The sequence below is a fragment of the Hippocampus bargibanti genome, linkage group LG08 (genome assembly GCF_051943395.1).
Source record: "Hippocampus bargibanti isolate YZ-2025 linkage group LG08, ASM5194339v1, whole genome shotgun sequence".
In the NCBI taxonomy this organism is placed as follows: Eukaryota; Metazoa; Chordata; class Actinopteri; order Syngnathiformes; family Syngnathidae; genus Hippocampus; species Hippocampus bargibanti.
In genome coordinates, this window is record NC_142741.1 from 2,700,707 (window position 1) to 2,720,281 (window position 19,575).

Here is a 19,575-nt window from a genome sequence, read left to right on the forward strand (position 1 = left end):
CTGCTAATCTCATACAACAGCAAGCACTCACATTATTCCGCGGCAATGGAACGCAAACCAGATATTGCACTGGATGTGGTCTTGGAAGGAAAAGTCTATTGGAATGGGGAGATGCGCTTACCCGACAGTGGGGTCCACCGCCAGTCCTCTAGGATTACCTAGGTTCTCGGTGATGAGCGTGACCCGGTTATTTCCATCGAGATCCGCCATGTCAATCCTGTTGACACTGCCCTCCACCACATACAGTTTATTGTTCACCCAATCCACGGCTAGGTTCTCAGGGTGGTCAACTGATACATTTAAAACCACCTGCATATTGGAGCCATCCATGTCCACAGAAAACACCTGTTTAACAAAAGACGACATTGTCAGTGGGGAAAGTAGCGCTCCTCGTTGCATTGACGTTTTCATAAAGGAAGATGCTGTGCTATTACTTGGTGATGATTTATAAAAAAAAGGGGAGCAACAGTTTGTAGTCTGTGTGGTAATAGAAAACGACACCTTAAGATACAACTCTAACTTGTTCCATGATCTGTTCCAACTCTTCCCAGAAAAAAATATGTTTTTGTTAAAAAAATGATTTTTAAATCATAAATGGCGCCATCGTCATCCACAATGACGCTATCTGTTAGCTATCTATCCAACTAGCTAGCTTCTACTTTCATTCCTTTCATCACTTTGCTGCTGTGAAATGTAAATTTCTCCACTGTGAGACTAATAAAGGCATATCCAATCCAATCTATTAGCTAGCTGGCTAGTTAGCTGGGTATCTATTAGCTATCAATTGGCTAGCTAGGTGGCTATCTGTTGGCTATCTAATAGATAGCTTTTTATTTAGTATTTGAGTTATTCCGGGTTGAGCTTCCGCTGCTCACCCACAGAAAAACTGATCCGGTGACTGTAAAGTGACCTTGAGAGTTTTGAAAGGCGCTTACAAATGAAATGTATTATTTTTATTATTATTATTATTTGCTTTCTAGCTAGCTGGCTGGCTATCTGTTAGCTATCTATCCAGATAGCTAGCTATCTATTAGCTAGCTGGCTAGTTAGCTGGGTATCTATTAGCTATCAATTGGCTAGCTAGCTGGCTGGCTATCTGTTGGCTATCTAATAGATAGCTTTTTATTTAGTATTTGAGTTATTCCTGGTTGAGCTTCCGCTGCTCACCCACAGAAAAACTGATCCAGTGACTGTAAAGTGACCTTGAGAGTTTTGAAAGGCGCTTACAAATGAAATGTATTATTTTTATTATTATTATTTGCTTTCTAGCTAGCTGGCTGGCTATCTGTTAGCTATCTATCCAGCTAGCTAGCTGGTTGGTTAGCTGGGTATATTTTAGCTATATATTGGCTAGCTAGCTAGCTGCTATCTGTTGGCTGTCTAATAGTTAGATAGCTAGCTAGCTTTTTATTTATTTGAGTTCTTCCGGGTTGAGTGAACGCTGGCGCGTGTGGCTGCCACAGCTCACCCACAGAAAAACTTATCCTGTGACTGTAAAGTGACATCGACCTTATTATTACTGATGAAGTCTTTCCTTCAATGCACATTGTGCTGCTCATTGTCAGCCTGGCAGTAACCGCTCCATGATGCTAATTGTTAGCCTGCGTGACTATGGATTTTCCCAATGTACGTTAGCATGAAGGTAATAGGGGGCTATGTGATGCTTTGAAATACACAATGGGTAATTGTCTTTGTTTTAGGTGGAGTGTGAAGGTCACCTTCCTTTGATATTGGCAATAAATCACTGATTATTATTTTTTTTTTACTACATCTGCAAATGTCCCCATTGTGGGACGAATAAAGGTTTTCTGATTCAGATTTTTCTGATTCTGAAATTGCCAATTCACCAGCCAGTCTGCTTGAAAGAGAAACTGTAGATGTGGTTTATCTTAACGTCTCTTGTTGCATTCACATGCCCCGCCTGCACTCTGGCGACTTTAATCGTGGATCTATAGATGCGTTAAATTTACAAAGATCCCCTTTAAAAGATGTATCCTGGCCATTCAACCTGGTGACTTTGTTACTTTTTAAAAAAAAAAAAAAGCAGAGACTGAAACAAATACAGCATAATTACTCAAGTGAGCTTGTATTACAAAATTGCACTCTGGTATGTGGCCATCATAGCTGCTTATCAGATAGGTCTAAAGATAATATACATGGATTTGTTTTCACATCTTACAGAGCTTCCCCTTCATTATGACCTCGCTGCACAGGAGCCAGCGCCCATCACTTAATTCTTGCATCAACTTGGCAGATATGCACCAGGATTGCATATACGTTATCTTTTGATAGCTGACATTTCATGAATAGGCAGTCAGGCATGACTCTGAAAGAAGTAACATTAAAGGTAAGACTTTGGTAAGTAGGTGCGACCTGGGATTCTCTTTCCTGACTCAACAATGGAATCTGCATCCACAGGGTGCAGAACTTGAATACAATTATGGTGTCAAAAATGGTATGTAAGTGAGAGGGAAACTCTGAAGGCAAGATAAGTAGTGCTTATAGTATGTTCTGAAACACTCCGAAGCATTGTTTCAGAATATGAATCTGAATGAAAGCCTTTAAATGTCCCACAATGGGGGAAACTTGCAATGTACAGGAGCAAAATTGAAGGGGTTGGGGCGGGGGGGGGGGGTCAAAAGATACAAAAAAGTTTATGACGCTGCATTCATGAAAAAGGTCAGAGAACTACTTTCTAAACAAGAAAAAGTTTGCTCTAAAATGGATATCAGATGTAGAAAGAATATGGTAAGCAACACATAGGAGATCTATATTCATGTCAAGGGTTTTGCGCCGTTGTGGGTGTGAACACAGTTTACTTGATTCACAGCCAAGAAAGCAGGACCTGTCATTTCCTTTAAAATCAGTCCTTGACCACCAAAATAAAGTCATTTTTTTCCAAAATTGGCCAGACTACAGGTTCTAAAAAAAACATACAAAATTATTGTATGATCACTTACCTTATTTTGAATGGTGTCAGTCCAGAAGATCTTACGAAGATCAAAATGAAAGTCTACTCCAGCTGCAACTCCTCGGTTCTGTGATTGTACTAAAGTACGAAGACTGTTGCCATGGATATTGCCTATTAGTAGGTCTCTGCCATTGGAAAATACCAAGGAAGGCACTCCGGCTGTAAGATAGGAATAGAAATATCCATATTTATGTTTCTGTGTAAGCTCTCAGTCGTACAGGAGTGGTCCATCGATGAAAAGGTTTCTTCAGCCGTCATCTGTACTTCTTTGAAGGTGTCGGACGTTTTGCTTCTCATCCAAGATGCTTCTTCAGCGAGTCTTACTGGTAGTATCGGCCCTATAGGGCCGATACTACCAGGGCCTCATCCATATTTATGTTTATTTCTGATTATCGGCAGTTAAGTACATTTTTTTCAGGAGATAAGAAGTGGAGATTTTACAGAATGTGGCATGTTATTTCAGAAAGTTAAAGTGATTTTGATCCATTTTCAATACACACTCAATCTCAAGAGGTCAGCTTCTACAAAGCCAAGAGACTTCAACTGAAACAACAACGTGCTTGCAACAATGCTCCAGGAAGAGACTGTGCGCTCAGCAAAGTCATGGAGGTTATGCTAACGGCTATTGTTTTGGTGTTTCATTCAAGAAGTTTGAAGAGCTCACTGTGTGTAAGACGAAGAGGGAACGTCACACTTACACGACGTGTCGGCTCGACAGTATCGATGTTGCTCCAGGACGTAACCCTCCCTGCAGCTGCAGTGATGAGAACCAATGCGGTCCTCGCAAAGCTGGTCACACGCTCCCCATATTGAGCAATCGTCAAAGTCTTAAATACATGTAAAGAAAAAAAAACAGTCTATATTTAACTTAAAAGCAGCATCATTGCACTCAGCTATTATTATTATTACTTTTTGCCAAAAATATCAAATATCAAAATATCGTTGGGCCGCAGCTTCCAAACCTCTGCTCCAATTGACTTAAAATATGAGATTTAATGTATCAACAAGTACACCAAACTTCATTAAAAACTAATTACACTTCGATGAGCCCATTGGGTGAATTGGCATGGACCCATAAAAAACATTTACGGTGGTTCCTTGTATGTCAACTAGGTACCACTAACGATCGATTCCTGCAATGTTCTGTAAACCTTTGCAGTAACAACTTCAATAAATGTAGTAATTATGTAATAAATGTTTATTATACATAAAATAAGGTATACTTTGTGTCGTTTTAAGGCTTATTTAGTAGAAAATTATGTTTTATGGGGACCTGGGAACGGATTGTTCTCATTTTAATTGTTTCCTATGGGAAATTAATGTTTGGAAGACACACTTTTCGCCTTAACCCACACTTTCTGGGAACCAATTAAGTACATAAGATGTTACTTCCGGGTTGAGTGGCGCGCGTGGCTGCCGCTTCTCACCCGCAGAAAAAAAACGACTGTAAAGTGTCCTTGAGAGTTTTGAAAGGCGCTTATAAATGAAATGTATTATTGTTATTATTATTATTATTATTATTGTTATTATTATTATTATTATTATTACAGTAAAGTCTCGTTATATCGATATCGGATATATCGATAGTCCCGGTTATATCGATACTATTTCTATGCACGCACGGAGAAAATTACATGCAAACAGGGTCGGATATATCGATAGTCCCGGTTATATCGATATTTTTTCGGACTCCCTTGAATATCGATATAACGAGACTTTACTGTATTATTATTATTATTATTATTATTATTATTATTATTATTATTATTATTATTATGATAGTTAATACATGAATGAAAGATGTACCGATGCACGAGCGACTGTCATTGCTGCTGACAATGTATCCCAAAGGACAGGAACAGGTTCCCCCACGAGGCGAAGGATGACAGTGATGCTCACAACTCAGAGAAGAACATCTCCAGACACCTAACAAAAAAAAAAACAAGAACAGAAATGAGGACATCCTGGGACAACATAAAAATATTACCACTTTGTTCTCATCATTATACACACATAAGAGGTTTATATTCATGTCAAGTGTCTGCATTGATACTAACTGCAGTTGCGTCCGGCGGTGGTGTTGTTTTCGTCCTCTCCTTCAGAGCAATGAGGCGTCCCGTCACACAACTGCTCAATAGGGATGCACAGTCCAGTAGATGGACATGGCCATTCTCCTGGGTAACAGTCATGCACCGTATTATCTGTTGAATGTGAAAAAAAATTTACAACTAACATTATTATTTTTTTTTAAATCAAAGTCGTGGCGATGATGTCTAACGACTGTATGTACACTCTTAGTTTTTTTTTTTTTTTTTTTGCGGGTTAGTTAGTTAGTTAGTTAGTTATCTTACCGCAGCCTTTTTCATCTGCATTGTCCTCACAATCGTCTTCTCCATCGCAAAGCCACACTTGATGAATACAGCGACCACTGGGGCATGTGAAGTAATTGCCCCTGCATGGAGGATAGGCTGAAAATGAAGGAGACGCTCATTTTAAAAAAAAAAAGCTAAATTCCCCCTCTCTCTCCTGGCAAATTGGCATTTTCGTGTTTATTATGTTTGTTAAAGGACAACCGACATCGCTTTCTTGTGACATCAGAAAAACGTTTTATAGCATCTAAAATACCCAAAACACGTTTCCACGGGCTGATTAATTCCTTACACGGAGCTTTGTTGCCCTCTTCTGCCTCTTTTTGGTGCAACACGAAGTTTTCACACCAAACAAGTACAGCAAAATGCATTGACATGCTGGAAGGACCGCTACAATGCGTCCTTTTTTTTTCGGTCAGGGGAGTTCCTTCAGTGACGTCACGTGAGGACTCGTCACCAACTCAAAAACAAGACTTCCGGAATATTCAGCACGAGTCTTAAAATGTAAAATATAGCTACAGTAAAGTCTCGTTATATCAATATTCAAGGGAGTCCGAAAAAATATCGATATAACCGGGACTATCGATATATCCGACCCTGTTTGCATGTAATTTTCTCTGTGCGTGCATAGAAATAGTATCGATATAACCGGGACTATCGATATATCCGATATCGATGTAACGAGACTTTACTGTATATGCGGTGGAATCTTTGTCAAATACGCTCAGTAGAAGTCATTTGAAGCCATTTCACAAATTATGGACACAACTTGTTCGGAGACGTCGGTTGTCCTTTAAGTCATTATAAGTGCCTTGCACGCTGGGTCCGAGAGGACAGTTATTTCATCTGTGCTGTATGTCATGCATATTAGCATATTTGATAATAAAGCTGACTTTTACTTTGACTTTTTTTGTCACTTAAATTTTCAAGAATGGCATAAACTCTCTAGTGCAAGACGGTGGAACTAAACCAGTAAGGTCAGCGCCGTTGTGGGAGTGATAACAGCTGACTTCAATCCAAACAACTCCTCACATCCCCTCCACGCTAAATCAACGAGAGAGAAGAAGAGCGGTCTTACTGCAATTGAGTTCATCGCTTCGATCCCCACAGTCGTCGTCATGGTCGCAGATATAACGCTGAGGAACGCACATCCCATTATGACATGGGTACAAGCCTGTACTGCAGTGCTGTGCTAAAGGAATAACAGGAGAGAAATGTTTACATTTGCTTGTTACAGTTTTGCTGGCTTTGTCACTTGATGTGAAAACCTTAAAATACTGACTTACTGCAATTTGCTTCATCTGTACCATCTCGACAGTCGAGTATGTGGTCACATCTCTGAGTGCGGTTGTAGCAGGCACCATTAGCACATCGAAACTCTGTACACTCCGGGTAATCTGAAATATTAGATGATCATTTTAGCAAATTACCATATTGTCTTCACTATAAAGCGCACCTAAAAGAAAAGTTTTTTTTTTCAAAAGCTGACCATTTGGTGCGCCTTATGTATGGAAAATGTTTTAAAATGTCATTCATCGAAGGTGCCCCTGATAATGTGGTGCACCTTATGTATGGAAAAGGGGTTTAAATATGTCATTCGTTGAATGTGCGCCTTATACAGTGATACCTTTGCTTAGAAACTTAATTGGTTCCAAGACAGAGTGTGTAAGGTGAAAAGCGTGTATCCCAAAAAGTAATTTCCCATGGGAAACCATTAAAATGAGAATAATCCGTTCCCAGGTCTCCATAAAACATAATTTTCTACTTTATAATTTTCTAAGCCTTAAAACTACACAACATATACCTTATTTTATGTATAATAAATGTGCTATGGTATTATAATTAAATAAATAAACTGTACAGTATAATAAAGTCGTTTTATTGACCTTTGTGATGACGGTTGATTGCTTGATTGAATGGAGTGGCCGGTTTCTCAGCATTAAACACTTGATGAGGAACGTAAACTTCTTCTTTCACCATCTTGAGGAATGATCCCTTGTAGGTGCTTTCTCTGCGATAATTTTACCTAGTTCCTCATCAATTGTGTTCTGTTTAGCTGGGTTGATAGCTTTTTGCGTCAAGTGTACAGCTGGCTTGTGCGGGTTATTTGTGGAGCCTGATTGATGGGATATTTTAACCTTGCAGTCTACACTCTGCCTTTGAACTATCAAAGTTGAAACGAGTCCAAATTGCACTGTTTTCTATCCATTTTGTAACTCTCTCTCTCTGTTGTCTGCCTGTCTCTTTTATGTTTAACACCCACCCCCACCACTCCACTCAATGCTGCGTTCTTGACCAATCACGTGCCTTTAACCGAAGACTAGGGTCAGGAAATAGAGGACAAAAAAAAAGTCGGCTGCCATTTTCTGTTTTGGAGAACGGCATCACTCTCTCTGTCTGCAAACCCCCGCCCCCTCACTGCTGCGTTCTTGACCAATCACGTGGCTTTAACCTAAGACTGGTGGCGGGGAATAGAGGACAAAAACAATCGGCTGCCATTTTATTGTTAGGAGAACGGGCTCGTTCGCGAACGACACATCACTCATTGTGGCAGCTCCGTGTGTATCCCGAAAAATAGTTTGTATGCCAAGGTAAATTTTTCATAAATTTATCGTTCGTAAACCGAAAAGTTCGTAAGCCAGGGAGTTCGTAAACCGAGGTATCACTATATTCCAGAAAATACGGTAAGTAAATTGCCAGAGGAAGACGGTGTTAAAATATGAGGAGACCACCTTGGAGAAGACTTACAGCAGTTTTTCTCATCGGAGCCATCGGTGCAATCAGATAGATGGTCGCATCTGTACTCAGCTGGGATGCACGCTCCGTTGTTGCAGCTGAACTGTCCACTTGTGCAGGTTCTACCAGCTGAGGATGGATTGGATACTTTTAGCATCACGTTAACTCATTCGTTGCCATTCCCGAATTTATTCGGGAATTGAAAAGTGTGAGGTGGAGCGCCATTCCCGAATTTGTTCGGGTTTTGTTTTTTTTATCTTGCGGGTAAAGCGCTGGTCAGACCTCTGGCAATGTTTTTTTCCCTTCCACGAGGGGGCAACATTTGATTTTTGTCAATGTTCGCACTTTGTTATAGCTTCAGCTGTTGTTAAAGCGCGATATAAATCAATATGTCCCCCTAGGTTATTAGTAAGTGCAGGTAAAGCAATGTTTACAAAAAAAACAAAGATTTACCAAACACAGACGAATGAAATAAGAGGAAATAAAAAGGTCGGTTGGACGGCAGATAACTTACGACAGTTTTGTCTCTCGTCTGACCCATCTTCACAGTCCTCTTCATCATCGCATACCCACACACCCGGGATACACTCGCCATCACTCAAACACTGAAAGTGACTGTCGTCGCATGTTATCTGTGCTGCAAGGCAGAGACACAAACCGACATGTCTCCATTTTTTATCCCCATGCTTAAAAAAAAAAAAAAATGAGCGCTAATTATTATGCAAAATAAAGTCAAGATACACATACAAATTCACAATAGGCAATACAGTGAGACCTCAACTTACAAACACCTCAACTTACAAACTTTTTGCCTTAGAAACGTCAAATTTATGAAAATTAAACCTTATAATAAGCACTATTTTCATAATACACACCCACCACGGCTGGCGGAGTGATCTTCGGCCGAAGCACACGACCGAAAAGTTACCAACAGTCCTTATGGAAGGTGACTCTCCTTCCATAAGCCATCAATGACCATCAAAAAGGTAAATAAAACTTTATTTTACAGCACAGTTTATTTCTTTAATTACAATCCTCATGTAATGCGCCTCTCTTTCCAAACAGCAATTCCCTTTGACCTTCGACCTCCAACGCCATTCAATCAAGCCATAAATGACCAGCACAAATGTAAATAAAATGACTTTATGATACAATGCAGTATATTTATTTCATTACAATACAATAGCACATTTATTATACATAGAATAAGGTATGTTGTGTGTAGTTTTAAGGCTTATTTAGTTGAAAAGTATAATTTATGGAAACCCGGGAACAGATTATTCCCATTTTAATGGTTTCCTATGGGAATTTTTTTTTTTGAGATACACACTTTTCGCCTTAACACTCTGTCTGGGAACCAATTAAGTTCGTAAGTTGAGGTCTCACTGTATAGCAGTTTGTATACACAGCAAAGCAGTAATTAAACACTTCCTGGCACGGACAATGGTCCAGTTCTCGGGTTCTAAGTTATTTCTTGAATGACTCACGACATTCTTGTTCATCAGAATCATCCGAACAGTCGGATGTACCGTCACAGTGCCAATCCCATGGAATGCATCGTCCTGTCCCGCAGCGGAACTGCCCCAGTTCACATCCTACACACACACACAATCAGAACATTTAAAGGACAACCAACATCCTTTTTTTATTTACTAACTGACATCGGAAAAACGTTTTATAGCATCTAAAATACCCAAAACACGCAGGATGATATTTTTAGTCAAATGCAAAACACCAATAAAAATGACTTAAAGTGTCCCAAAACTGCCACAGAATGAGGTCGGGACTGGGCAGATTCAGAAAGTCCCGCCCCCTTGTTCGTGACGTCACTATTGGTCACACACTGCCTTGCTCCAGAATCAAAACAATGGCTTCAGAGAGTTCAGATTCGGAGAAGATACTTTCTTGTTACTCATCCAGTTATGAATATGATTCAGATAGTTCTGAAGAGAAAAGCATAAATGTTTGCAATTGATTAAAGAAGTCATTCCGTATCAATTAGAAACGTTGGAAATGGGTTGATTTGTCCATTGGGAATTTTGTGTAAACTTACACCTTCTTTATGCGTGTTACCGCAATTGGCTGCAACACACGATTCACCATTGCGTTTTTTAATGTAGTTTTCCTTCTAATATCGCCATTAATGCGGTGTTTTCAGACAAAAAAAAAATCCCGAAATTAAGATTAACGAAAAGCATCTAGCAGGGGACAGCGTGAGTGAGGGTATTATCGCAGAGAAAGCACGGCAACGTCATCAACGACCATCACAAAGGTAAATAAAACGACTTTATTTTACAGTAGTTTATTTCTTTAATTACAATACAATAGCACATTTATTATACATAAAATAAAGTATATTTTGTGTAGTTTTAAAGCTTATTTAGTAGAAAATGATGTTTTATGGGGACATGGGAACAGATTATTGTGATTTTTAATGGTTTCTTATGGGAAATAAATGTTTGGCAGACAAACTTTTCGCCTTACACACACTGTCTGGGAACCAATTAAGATCGTAAGCCGAGTTCTCACTGTACTTTCTTTACATAATTACAAAGTCTGAACAAAGTATGTCATGATTCAAAAATGATTATAACACCATGCAGAGTATTTCATAGTTCACGGGAAAAAAAATCTTAGGAGGAAAGGGATGAAACGTCCAGTTAGCACCGTTGATCAGTGGTGGAGACAAGCGTGCCATCCACCCCACTACCCCCACACCCCCTCTTTCCCCAGGATGTTACGCAATCCTCTTCTGCACTCATACGAGCCTGCTTTTGATGTTCTCAATGAGTGGCATCTGTGGAGATAAGGTACCACTACACTGCCTTCTCTGGCATCTTCCAGGAGGAGGGGATGGGGGTTGATTCAGGCAGCATAGCTGAGTGTCAGAACACTCCATCACATCTATCTGAACAGGAATGTGCATTTCAATCAATTAGCTGTGTTAGCCTTATCCATGGCGTACGCTAACCATGTCCAATTTGGCATATAGTTGCATATGGTATAATTGTTGATGAGTAGAAGGGTTGATTGGTTGGGTGTATGCTTGAAAATGGTCTTTAAAATTCTCTACGTTCACAAAAGCGGACATGTTTTGTCACAAATGATGAAAGAATGAACATGCAAACATGTACACTTTTACACAAATTCCTGTTTCAATATTTTTGTGAGGTCCGGGTAACTCCGGATAAGGAGTATGGACCACATTTCTGATAAGTTTAGAGAGGAACTAGTGTTAGATTTGAACACCATGTGTCCCCCGAACTGCATTTCCCACTTCAACTTCTTTAAAAAACAAAGTCATAAAAAGTGGACTGAAACTGAAATAACAGCAGGAGTGAGGTCTCTGAATGGGTACATTCAAAGTCCTCACTCATATAGTGAATTTGGTAGATTAGCTCGAAAATGTCAATATGGAGTAGTGAAGTCAATAATGAGTACAACTCACACGTCAGAGTGAAGTTGTACTAGCTATATTTTACGTTTTAAGACTCACGCTGACTATTCAGGAAGTCTTGTTTTCGAGTTGGTGACGATTCCTGACGTGACGTCACGTCAGGAACGCTCCTGACCGAGAAAGTGACACACAATGCATTTTGGGTACTTTTTTTGGTCTGAAAACATCGTGTTGATCCGTGTTGATGGCGAAATTAGAAGGAAAACACATACATAATGATATGGTGAATGTGTTGCACCAAGACTACTATTTGATACTAGCTGACACAAATTCCCAGCAGAAAAATCAGCCCATTTCCAACGGAGCTTTGGCGCCATCTTGGACATTTTCCGGGACGCTACATTGGAGTCCAGTCGCCTCAAAATGATCCGGAAGGACTTCTTTAATCGATTGCAAACATTTATGCTTTCCTCTTCAGAACTACAGTAAAGTCTCGTGATATCGATATCGGATATATCGATAGTCCCGGTTATATCGATACTATTTCTATGCACGCACGGAGAAAATTACATGCAAACAGGGTCGGATATATCGATAGTCCCGGTTATATCGATATTTTTTCGGACTCCCTTGAATATCGATATAACGAGACTTTACTGTATTTGAATCATATTCATAACTGGATGAGTACCAAGAAAGCATCTTCTCCGAATCTGAACTCTCTGAAGCCATTGTTTTGATTCTGGAGCAAGGCAGTGTGTGACCAATAGTGACATCACGAAGAAGGGGGCGTGACTTTCTGAATCTGCCCAGTTTTCGAGCTCATTTTGTGGCAGTTTTGGGACACTTTAAGTCATTTTTATTGGTGTTTTGCATTTGACTAAAAATATCAGCCTTGGGTATTTTAGATGCTATAAAACGTTTTTCTGATGTCAGTTTGGAAACAAAAAAAATGGTGTCGGTTGTCCTTTAAAACTTAATTTACATTAGCGTTTTTTTTTTGGCACGTAAATCAGTGTTTTCCTTTCTCTTTTGTCTGGCCTTGTCTTTTCTTATTGCAACTTAAACCCACAGCAGGAGGAGACCACACTGGACTAAAGATGCCCCACTATTCTGAGAGAAGAACATTTGAGGAATTTTCATTCCAATGAAGACCCCTCCCCGAGCTCACTGCGGAATCACAATGGCACAAAAGAAGAGCCGGTAAGGGATGTAAACTCATAAGTGGAAGTGTCAACCTAATGGAAAGAACAGGATTTGGATCCACGGAGAACCCACCACACCTGACACACCCTGTGGTGTCGTTACGCTATCGTCAATGATGCTTGTTTTGGCACATAAATTGTCCGTTGGCTGCGTAAAACGCTGACCACACTGCCAGAGCAAAGTGCTTCGGCCTGTTTCATATGGAAATGCATGCAGCAGAATGCAGTCAATTGCCAAACAAGTGACTTTGGCGCTTAGTGCAACAAACAAAAGAGTGAAAGGCTTGACTGCTTTTGGCACTGCTGTGAGAACCTTGAATGGAGCGTTGGACCGACAGCCTTCTTTTGGGTTCGGACTGGGGAAAAAAAAATCCAGAACATTATTTGAAACGGGTGGGTGTGTTTGTTACTATGCAAAACTTGATGAGAAATGAAGTGATCACGAGGTAGTGAGACAGCTGTATTGTCACAAACCTATTAGGTAGAAAAATACATGTTTTTGACAACGCCTGTTTTCTTACAACTGTACAAGGATTTAAAGGACAACCGACACCTCCGGACAAGTTGCGTCCATAATTTGTAAAAACACTTCAAATGACTTCTACTGAGCACATTTTACCAAGATTCCACCGCATATAGCTATATTTGACCTTTTAAGACTCACGCTGAATATTGATCAAGTCTTGTTTTCAAATTGATGACGATGCCTGATGTGACGTCACGGAGGGAACGCCCCTGACCAAGAAAGTGACACACATTGCATTTTGGGTACTTTTTTTCATCTGAAAACACCGTGTTGATGGCGAAATTAGAATGAAAACTACATAAATAACGCAATGGTGAATCGTTGTGTGTTGCAGCCAATTGTGGTAACACGCATAAAGAACGTCTATTTGATACTAGTTTACACAAATTCCCAGCGGACAAATCAGCCCATTTCCAACGGAGCATATGCGCCATCTTGTGCATTTTCTGGGCGCTACATTGGACTCCTTTAATCGATTGCAAACATGTATGCTTTCTTCTTCGGAACTATTTGAATCATATTCATAACTGGATGAGTAATAAGAAAGCATCTTCTCCGAATCTGAACTCTCTGAAGCCACTGTTTTGATTCTGGAGCAAGGCAGTTTGTGAAGGAGTATCCTGGCGTGACATCACAAACAAGGGGGAGGGACTTTCTGAATCTCCCTAGTTTCAAGCTCATTTTGTGGCAGTTTTGGGACACTTTAAGTCATTTTTATTGGTGTTTTGCATTTGACTAAAAATATCAGCCTGCGTGTTTTGGGTATTTTAGATGCTATAAAACGTTTTTCTGATGTCAGTTAGTAAACAAAAAAATGGTGTCGGTTGGCCTTTAAGGTGAGGTTTAACATGCATGCAGAGTACAAGTTTGTACATAACAAAAGGTGTTTTCCATCAGTACAATAATGGGAGTCAAACCTCCCACCGTGACCACACAACAACAAACTGCTTGCCATCATATGAAATACAGTACTCCCTCGTTTTTCGCGGTAAGTGGGGACCAGGACCACGCACGACAGACAAAAATCTGCAAAGTAGTCATATAATCATAAACCACATGATAAGACAGAAGGAAGTTCTGGGCTTTTTTCCCCATTTTAATGCTTTTTTCTAGCTTTGGCTATTGTTAAAGCGCTATACAAACCAATATGTATGTATTGCATTGCATTTTGGACAGCTGCCCTCATTTCAAGCACATATAACTCCAGACCCATATAATTTAGGAATTAACTCTTTTTTTATGATGAAATAAGAGAGACTAAGTTTTCTAACGCTGTATTGAACGTTTATGTAGTCCTAAAACTCAATATTCTGTGGGTCCTGGAATTCAAGTGACAATGACAAAAACCCTGGCACTGGAATGGAAGCATTTTCGCATGTCTGGCAGTGAATGAGTTAACAGCATTTTTTTCTCAATGTAGCACAGCCTGGATAAAGTGATACTAAAGTTTATTGAGGGCTTAATTTTGTTAGTAGGGGGATCAAGCACCCAATGGAGAAAGTCCCCCTTGCCCCCCAACTGTAGCAGCAAATCCAATAAGTAAGATGTTACTACTACTACTAGTACTACTAGTACTACTACTACTATTAATAATAATAATAATAATAATAATAATAATAATAATAATAATAATAATAATAATAATAATAATAATAATAATAATAATACATTTATTTATAAGCACCTTTCAAAACTCTCAAGGTCACTTTACAGTCACAGGATACGTTTTTCTGTGGGTGAGCAGCGGCAGCCAAAGTTAAAATATCCCATCAATCAGGCTCCACAAATAACCCGCACAAGCCATCTGGACACTTGATGCAAAAAGCTATCAACCCAGCTAAACAGAACACAATTGATGAGGAACTAGGTAAAATTATCGCAGAGAAACCACCTACAAGGGATCATTCCTCAAGATGGTGAAAGAAGAAGGCTACGTTCCTCATCAAGTGTTTAATGCTGATGCAACCGGCCACCCCATTCCATTAAGCTATCTATGACCATCACAAAGGTAAATAAAACGACTTTATTATACAATACTGTTGTTTTCTTTAATTATAATACCATAGCACATTTATTATACATAAAATAAAGTATATTTTGTGTAGTTTTAAGGCTTAGGAAATTAGATAATTATGTTTTATGGGGACCTGGGAACGGATTAGTCTCATTTTAATGGTTTTCTATGTGAAATTATTTTTTGGGATACACACTTTTCGCCTTACACACACTGTCTGGGAACCAATTAAGTTCGTAAACCAAGGTATCACTGTATCTATGTTTGTCTATCAGTGAACGCGGTCAGGTGAAATCATCTACTTTATTCCAGGGCAAATAAATCTAAAACAAGGGAAGTTGTGGCTCCACAAGCCTTACCAAGGTATAGAAATGGTTCCATTCTACAGCAGCCGCACTGTAATTAGTAGCCACATTCACACTAAGAAGCTTACATCCTAAGAGTTGAGCAAAAAAAAGAAAGCAGATTACAATTTGAGAAGCGGGATCGAGCCGGGGTTATAAACACTAGAGACAAAGAGGAATCTAAAATGTAGAAAGGAGACACACTGGGGCATTCCTGATATCTCAGCTCGATTGGAAATGTCACTTTTATTTCTTGAGTTGAAGTTTGCAGCATGCGGGTTGAACTCTGCCTTACCAAAATGAAAGTTTTTTTTTTTTTTTAACCAGTGCCTCTTAGTACTTACAGATTGTAAGTCACATGCTTTTTTTTCTGTTACCTAGCAACAGTAAAGCTCAGGGAAAAGTTCTCTCCAGGAGAACTTCTATTCTGACTTAGAAGTGGGGGTGGAAGGGCTTTTGTACTGAACTTTTTAGTAAATAACACTAAGTTGAGAAAATGAATCTTACTTATTTTTCTTATTTAATTTGAGCTTTGGAATTGATGAATTCATGTGTAACATGAACAGAAAGATAAATCAGTCCTGTAGGCTCCCCCCCCCAAAAAAAAAAAAAAAAAAAAAAACTTGAGCAATAAGTAAACAACAGCAAAAATCAAAATACACCCAGAGAAAATAAAACAAATAACAGACTACTTACCTTGTGATTGGCACACCCGACAAAATAAGAGCAGAAAGATTTGGAGTGGCACGGCTTTCCACATTCTGGCTGGTCCGTCCAGCTCCAATGTGTAGATGGAGGAGCTGTAAGGACTGGAGAGGGTCAAATGGGGGGAGGGGGGGTGTTTGGGATGCTGTTAGCTCTCGTCTAACTGGGCTACTTGGCCCAAGACTTGATCAAAAGGGGCGTGCGCAAAGTGCAGGATAGCCGATCCCCCCCCGCCCCCTACCCAACCGTGTGGATAAATCCCTTCAAGGCAGGCAGTGGAATCTGCATAATGATATGCAAAGTTCCCATGACGACAAACCTTACGTCACCGCTTTTGCACTTTAGTCTTATGAAGAGATCAGTCAATTAATTTAACAGTGATTTCGTGTACTGTATCTTTAAAAAAAAAAAAAAAAATGCATTCCCGATTCATACAAAATGTAAATCTGGATCAACCCTCCCATGCAGATAATCATATTGGACATTAATAAAAAAGTTTTTCTTGTATAATCAAGAAGTCTGTGTAAGCTGTCAGTCGTACAGGAGTGGTCCATCGATGTAAAGGTTTCTTCAGCCGTCATCTGGACTTCTTTGAAGGTGTCAGTTTCGCTACTCATCGCTAGTTTCGCTACTCATCCAAGAGGCTTCGTCAGCGAACTAAAATCTTTTGCTGGTAGTTCTGGTCCTACATACAGTAAAGTCTCGTTATATCGATATTCAAGGGAGTCCGAAAAAATATCGATATAATCGGGACTATCGATATATCCGACCCTGTTTGCATGTAATTTTCTCCGTGCGTGCACAGAAATAGTATCGATATAACCGGGACTATCGATATATCCAATATCGATATAACGAGACTTTACTGTATATATCCCTACTGCCCAGACTTTGCTATGATTGGTCCCTGCTCTCAGTTTGGGGGGGAGCAGAGGACTACTCCATGTGGCTACACTGATTACTTCTATTGTACTGACTGACTACTTCTATTGTCCTGCCTGAGTATGGGGTCTACGACTGGCCTGATTGCCCCATTCGCTCTGGTATCACCTCATCAGAATCAGAATCATCTTTATTGCCAAGTATGTAGGACACACAAGGGATTTCATCATCAGCATAACTAAGCCAATGTTGCCTAAGAATTCGGTTGTAGGAACGATCCAAATTGAACCTCAACCCACCATGGCGATTTAGTGAAGTATTTTGCAGTTTTATGAAAATAGCTTCTTTTACTCCCCTTTCAAGCCATGTATTTTCTTTCGCGTAGATTTTAACCTCATTGTCGTCAAATGAGTGGTTGCTAGCTTTTAGGTGCATATTTACTGCCGATTGAGACCCACTCGTATTATCCCTGCGATGTTGATAAAGTATTTTGTTGAGAATTTGTTCAGTCTCCCCAATGTATTGCTCTTTACAATTTTCATTTTTACAATGTATTGAATAAACTATATTACTTTATTTTTCATTTGGTAGCCCATCTTTTGGATGCACTAATTTTTGCCTGAAAGCGTTTATCGGTTTGAAATAAGTAGGAATTTTGTGTTGCAAAAGTACTCTTTGTAGTTTTTCAGAGACTCCTGCAATGTAAGGTACTCCTACTCCTCTCCTTTTAGTATCGTCTGAATTTTTGGTTTCATTCCCTATTCTTTGCTTTTGACATTTGAAGGTTTAAATTTGAAAAGTAAGTATTGGTCAGTGTGCGTGGCCTTCCTAAAGACTACTGTTTTTAGCGCTCTGTCCTCTTTTATAATTACTTTACAATGCAAAAAGGCTAGTTGGTTGTCTTTAATGTCCTCGCGAGTAAATTTACCACCACGTCTGGACAGTAGAGATACATATTTAGGGCCGAAACCACCAATCAATGACTTTAGTTAGCTGACGAAGCCTCTCGGATAAGAAGCGAAACGTCCGACAACTTCAAAGAAGTACAGATGACGGCTGAAGAAACCTTTTTTTTTAATCGATGGACCACTCCTGTACGACTGAGAGCTGGGTCACCACGTGTTTGATTGACAAGATGGGCTTGTATTTGTTTCTCAATTGATATTTGGAGGCTGCACACCTTGCAAGATGGGGTATTTGTTTGTCAATTAATAGTTAGATGCTGCTACCTAGTGGCAAGTAAATAATACTACATGATACCCGTTACCGTGACTTGGTTTCCAATGGTAACCGAGTAAAACTCAAACATAGACAAAGGGAAACGTTTATAAGGGTGTTTTGGGGTGTGTTACATCGGTGAAGATTTCTTTAGGACATTGTTTCGTTTCACTTTGGAATCCCACAATGCATTTCGTTTGACATTTTAATTGGAACGGCGTTGTAATCACAAGTTAATATTGTAATCATTATAATACATTTTATTTACAAGCGCCTTTGAAGTCATCTGAATTTCGTGTTGTTGTTTTTTTAATAACGTTTAAAGGTCTAACACAAACACTGTAGTTTGTCCAGAAACAACACACCTGCAACTTTATTTGTGCATTCAATTATGGCTCTGTTTATCGGTTTTAAAATGGTGATATATGAAAGTGCCAAATTTTTGGAGAACACGAGAGAAATTATACAAGTAAACTCTGGACATGTAATTGTTTGGTGGCGTGCGTTTTTTAAGAAAAAAGACGACACACTCACGTGCTGGTGACATCATGAAATCTTTGGAAGGTCTTCGTGGGGGGGGGCTACTTTTCGTCCATTGTGATGGGAATTCCGCCTCTTTTCAGGGAGCTGGTTCTTTTGGCTGGCTCATGAAAGAGACCCGGCTATTTTGGCTCCAAAATGGCTCCTCGCAGTGTTTTTTTTTTGCTTAAATTAATTAACTACAAAATTATGTAAAAAAAACTAATTACTCGTGTAAAAAATACACTATATCAAATATTTTTATTTATATGGCTTGATTTATATGTGCACAGAGAGCATCCACTAACTTTCACTTTCCCTGTGGTTACTCTGGTCTGATGATCAGCTGTTACTAATTTGCTTTTCATATTAATAATACTATCATACCAACTAGAAAAAAACATAATTGAATAATAATAACAGCATAATGTAATAACATTTGTCCACCTGTCTACCCTAACTCGCCCCCTCTTCTCCTCAGTGCTGTGTGTGTCTGAAATTCTCTCCTCCCTCCTCTACCACGGATATCGACCAATCACGTGCGGCTTTAACCGAAGACTGTGGGCGGGGAATAGAGGACAAAAAAGATCGGCTCCCATTTCCGGCTCCTGAGGAACCGGCTCTCTTCGGTCACATCAGAGACTCGGATGTAAGAACCGTCTCGTTTGCGAACGACACATCACCAAAAA

At 39.6% G+C, this 19,575-nt stretch overlaps 1 protein-coding gene across 2 annotated transcripts in view; it reads right to left on the reverse strand.

Moving 5' to 3' along the window:
• The window catches only part of lrp2a (low density lipoprotein receptor-related protein 2a), a 93,483-nt gene extending 77,099 nt beyond the window's left edge, over positions 1 to 16,384 (reverse strand). For both annotated transcript variants that reach the window (XM_089002405.1, XM_089002404.1), the window contains exons 1-12: positions 16,259 to 16,384; positions 9,564 to 9,671; positions 8,591 to 8,713; positions 8,089 to 8,205; positions 6,627 to 6,737; positions 6,419 to 6,532; positions 5,323 to 5,439; positions 5,029 to 5,172; positions 4,778 to 4,897; positions 3,670 to 3,798; positions 2,961 to 3,130; positions 122 to 345 (exon numbers count right to left, since the gene is read on the reverse strand). In XM_089002405.1, coding sequence (XP_088858531.1) covers positions 122 to 345; positions 2,961 to 3,130; positions 3,670 to 3,798; positions 4,778 to 4,897; positions 5,029 to 5,172; positions 5,323 to 5,439; positions 6,419 to 6,532; positions 6,627 to 6,737; positions 8,089 to 8,205; positions 8,591 to 8,713; positions 9,564 to 9,671; positions 16,259 to 16,322 — 1,541 coding nt within the window. In that variant the 5' untranslated portion in view covers positions 16,323 to 16,384. The remainder of the gene's footprint in view (positions 1 to 121; positions 346 to 2,960; positions 3,131 to 3,669; positions 3,799 to 4,777; positions 4,898 to 5,028; positions 5,173 to 5,322; positions 5,440 to 6,418; positions 6,533 to 6,626; positions 6,738 to 8,088; positions 8,206 to 8,590; positions 8,714 to 9,563; positions 9,672 to 16,258) is intronic.
• Positions 16,385 to 19,575: the final 3,191 nt, after the last annotated feature.